We start from the raw sequence: 2,610 nt of genomic DNA, 5'->3' as shown, positions 1-2,610 counted from the left end.
ATGAATCATTTAATGGTAAGTGGTAATGTAAGTTTGTGATTGTAGCTTTGTTCCCCTTAATGGTTAAGATTCTTATTTTATTATTTTTCAAACTACTATGCAAACTACTTCTACATGTAATGTTTATTTCCTCTTTGATGCAACACATATTTTTCAAATTTATTTTACTGAAGTGTAGTTGATTTACAGTGTTGTGTTAGTTTCTGCTGTATAGCAAAGTGATTCAGAGATATATATATACATATATATATGTATATATATATATTCTTTTTCATATTCTTTTCCACTATGGTTCATTACAGGATATTGAATATAATTCCCTGTGCTATACAGTAGGACCTTGTTGTTTATCCATTCTATATATAATAGTTTGCATCTTCTAATCCCAAACAACCAATCCATCCTTTACCCCCAAACCTTGGCAACCACAAGTCTGTTCTCTATGTCTGTGACTCTGTTTCTGTTTCATTAGTAAGTTCATTTATGTCATATTTTAGATTCCACATATAAGTAATATCATATGGTATTTGTCTTTGTCTGACTTATTTCACTTAGTATGATAATCTCTAGGTCCATCCATGTTGCTACAAGTGGCATTATTTCATTCTGTTTAATGACTGAGTAGTATTCCATTGTGTATATGTACTACAGCTTCTGTATCCATTCATCTGTCAGTAGACATTTAGGTTGCTTCCATATCTTGGCTATTGTGTATAGTGCTGCTGTGAACATAGGGGTTCATGTATCTTTTTGAGGTAGTTTTGTCCAAATATATGTTCAGGAGTGGGATTGCTGGATCATATGGAAACTCTATTTTTAATTTTCTGAGGAACCTCCATACTGTTTTCCATAGCAGCTGTACAGTTTACATTCCCACCAACAGTGTAGGAAGCCTCTCTTTTCTCCACATCCTCTCCAGCATTTGTTATTTGTACACTTCTTAATGAAGGTCATCCTGACTGGTGTGAGGTGATACCTCATTGTAGTTTTGATTATGCAACACATATTTATAAACTTATTTTACAGAAAATTTCAGCAACATAAAGATAGAAATTTTACATTTTACATTGGTTATGAATTTATTGTTCAGTTTATTTCAACATCTGCTCTTGAGAATTCACTGATGATTTCAGGATTGCCTAATATAGCACCTATTTTTGTAGTTAGTCAAATATTCTTAAAATAAAATTCTAGTACCTTTATAATTATATAAGAAATACTTCTAGCATAACTTTCATGAGTGAAAGAAGAGTGTAAATCTTCTCCATTATTGGATTACATTCCTTAAAGAGTGCTAAGCACATAATACTATAAATAAATATTATTTATTAAATTGTGAATAAGTTTTACAGTACTAATTTTAACCCATAACCATTCATTTAAACTTAAGTATCAGCGTCCCGCGGTGACGGAGGCCCGACGTGAACGGCCAGCGCCGACTGGCGCTCGCCGCGCTCTAACGGTAGACCGAGGTGTTGCTCGCTGCCTTCTCGGTCCCTGCGGGAGTGCGGGCCGGGGGTGGCCCCCAAAAGTAAGAGGCGCGGGAGGAGCAGATCTGCGAGTCGAAGTGTCGCGGCGGCGCACTTGCAGCAAGAATCGGGAGGGGCAGGAGACCGCGAGGATAGGCCCAGGAGCAATGGCGTCCAAAGAGGAACAAGCAGTAAAAAATCTCAACGTGGAAAATACCCAACAGGAAAAGGAAGGCGGGGACCAGGCCCCTTTGCAGAATGGAGAGGAATCACGCGATTTAGGAGGGGGTAGAGGCCAGAAGCCTGGAGGACATGTCAGGCTGGGACAGATTAGACAACTTGTCCCTAATTTTCGATGGGCCATACCCAGCAGGCATATTGATCACAGTGAAGTGGGGGATGATGTAGAAAAGCACGTAGGGCAGATGATGGAAATCAGGAGAAAGACTAAGAAGCAGCAAATGAGGCATCATTTGCGCTACCAAACTCCTGAACCTGACAATCATTATGAGTTTTGCCTTATACCTTGAATCCTAAGATTATCCCTGAGGTCAGTAATGTGGCCTCTGCTCTACATGCTTGTAGTTTTTCTGATTTACTTTTCCTGTAAACCTTTTGGTGTTTCCACTTACCAGTTTCTAATTGAATATTGCTTTGTCTCTGTGAAACTTTCTGTCAGCAGGGCAATTTCATCCAGTTATAGGAAAATTATTCTTTTCATAATACGAAATTAATAAAGCAGTTTACAAAGCAAAAAAAAAATAAAAAAATAAACTTAAGTATCATATATTTTAGGACACTCTGACTTTTTTTAATTTCCATGACCTATTAAAAGGTGATTATATTAAAATCTCCCTAACCAATTAAACAATCTGTACTATCTTTGTATATTGACCTAAAATTATTTAAAAAGCTATACATGACCAGTGCAGATAATTAGCCAATATATGTGTATCAAAATGTAGTAAGCCCCCTACATATGAACAAGTTCCATTCTGAGAGCGCATTTGTAAGTCCAATTTGTTCGTAAGTCCAATAAAGTTAGCCTAGGTACCCAGCTAACACAATTGGCTATATAGTACTGTACCGTAATAGGTGTATAATACTTTTCACACAAATAATACATATAAAACAAATGAAC

General features: G+C 36.8%; 1 protein-coding gene across 1 annotated transcript; it reads left to right on the top strand.

Annotated features, from left to right (window-relative positions):
• Window positions 1-1,496: 1,496 nt before the first annotated feature.
• Window positions 1,497-2,212, top strand: LOC132421655 (protein BEX4-like). The gene has a single exon (XM_060006459.1). The coding sequence runs from the start codon at window positions 1,637-1,639 to the stop codon at window positions 1,997-1,999; it is 363 nt and encodes a 120-aa protein (XP_059862442.1). The 5' UTR covers window positions 1,497-1,636; the 3' UTR covers window positions 2,000-2,212.
• The last annotated feature ends 398 nt before the right edge of the window (window positions 2,213-2,610 follow it).

The sequence above is a fragment of the Delphinus delphis genome, chromosome 1 (assembly GCF_949987515.2).
Source record: "Delphinus delphis chromosome 1, mDelDel1.2, whole genome shotgun sequence".
Lineage (NCBI taxonomy): Eukaryota > Metazoa > Chordata > Mammalia > Artiodactyla > Delphinidae > Delphinus > Delphinus delphis.
Note: the sequence above shows the minus strand (reverse complement) of the source record. Positions and strands in the feature narration are given on the sequence as shown.